Below are 1,570 nucleotides of genomic sequence, written 5' to 3' on the forward strand. Positions count from 1 at the left end.
TGGATGGATGGATGGATGGATGGATGGATGGATGGATGGATGGATGGTGGATGGATGGATGGATGGATGGATGGATGGATGGATGGATGGATGGATGGTGGAAGGATGGATGGATGGATGGATGGATGGATGGATGGATGGGTGGTTGTGTAGATGGATGGATGATGGATGAGTGGACATCCAGCTTCCAGACAATCCCCAGATGTCCCCAGAGCACCCAGAGCCTTTCCCAGGGGTCCTGACAGGATCACTGAGGCCATCCCTGAGGCACAGGGCATGCTGCCAGCACATCACCACACTGCCAGTGCTGCATCCCAAAAGCAGCTAGAACAAAGCACCCTCCAGGGATGGTGCTGTGCTACTCTGCCATGCTGTCCCATGGGCAGGGGGCTTGGGAATGTTTCCTCCTGGGTGCTCTGAAGTTTTGCAGCAAGGCATACAGTCAGCCCATCCACACCCTCATTGCCCCTGCAAGGGATCTCTTTTTAATTCTGCTTTGGCTTTGCCCCATTCCCATGACTTTAAATCATAGGGTCCAGCTGCTGCAAAGAGATGGAGCTCCCCAGAAGAGTCCCACAACCCACACTGCACCCACTGAATAAGGAGAGGATGTTCTGGAGACATTTTTCTCTGGCCCCAATACAAGTCAGAAACTGATTTCTCTGTTGGCTGTAAGAAGAGTGGGACCACTCCACCTCCTAGAACTGCACTGGGGTGGCATCACAGTGACAGTGCCACTCTCTGCTGTTTTTCCAGGAAATCTTGGTCAAAAGGCTTGACCACACTATCCAGCTCTGTCCATGGCTCCTCTGGAGCTTGCTGGTGGTGGGGACACACAGGACACCCTGCTGGAGCTGCCCTATGATGGCTTTTCCTACTGAGTCGCTGTGCCCACGTCTGGGCTCACACTGCAGGGAGCATGGGGTGGCCGTGCCGCAGCATCACACCCCTCCTCGTGTGGTGTTTTGCCATCTTCCAGGCAGGTAAGGGCTCTCCTTTCTTTCTCTGGGGTATCTGAATGCCCTTCCCTTGGGCCCAGCCTTCCCCTGAGTCCCAATCACCCATCAGTGTAAGAGCTCGCTAGAGCTGGGCATCTTGCTTCTTCCCTCATCCAGCAGCATTCCTTCCCTTACACCACGGCTGCTCAGTGCTCAATCCCCAGCAGTGAGCAAGAGAAAACCAGGGTCCCTCGCTGGGTTTGCCTGCCCCAAGCTGAGCAGTGGGGAGAGCTTGCACAGGGCACAGGGATGCACCAGCCAGCTGTGGAGCTGTACATCCATCTTGCTGCTGGGCACAGCCACCCGTATACAATGCCTTTTTGGCTGTGCTTTGCTATGTAAAGTGTTCCACTGAAGAAATTTATGGGGCTCCGCAGCAAGCAAGGACAGATGCGAGCGATGCTGTGCGATGCAGCATAAGCACGTGGGCTGGCTGGTGGCACCAGAGAGCAATGCCAGTGATTGCTCCACATAGCAAGGAGTTTCCATCCTCTATCTCCCATCCTCCACCTTCTATTCTTCACCCTCCATCCTCCATCTTCCTACCTCCATCCTCTATCCTCCATCCTTCC

General features: G+C 54.6%; 1 protein-coding gene across 1 annotated transcript in view; it reads left to right on the forward strand.

The window, feature by feature from the left end:
* Positions 1–913: 913 nt before the first annotated feature.
* CHRNA2 (cholinergic receptor nicotinic alpha 2 subunit) overlaps positions 914–1,570 on the forward strand; it is a 4,748-nt gene continuing 4,091 nt past the window's right edge. Inside the window, exon 1 of the mRNA XM_042893457.1 lies at positions 914–983. Coding sequence (XP_042749391.1) covers positions 920–983 — 64 coding nt within the window. The 5' untranslated portion in view covers positions 914–919. The remainder of the gene's footprint in view (positions 984–1,570) is intronic.

The sequence above is a fragment of the Lagopus leucura genome, unplaced genomic scaffold (assembly GCF_019238085.1).
Source record: "Lagopus leucura isolate 7727_CA_CO unplaced genomic scaffold, USGS_WTPT01 109-23_obj-0_obj, whole genome shotgun sequence".
NCBI classification, from domain to species: Eukaryota; Metazoa; Chordata; class Aves; order Galliformes; family Phasianidae; genus Lagopus; species Lagopus leucura.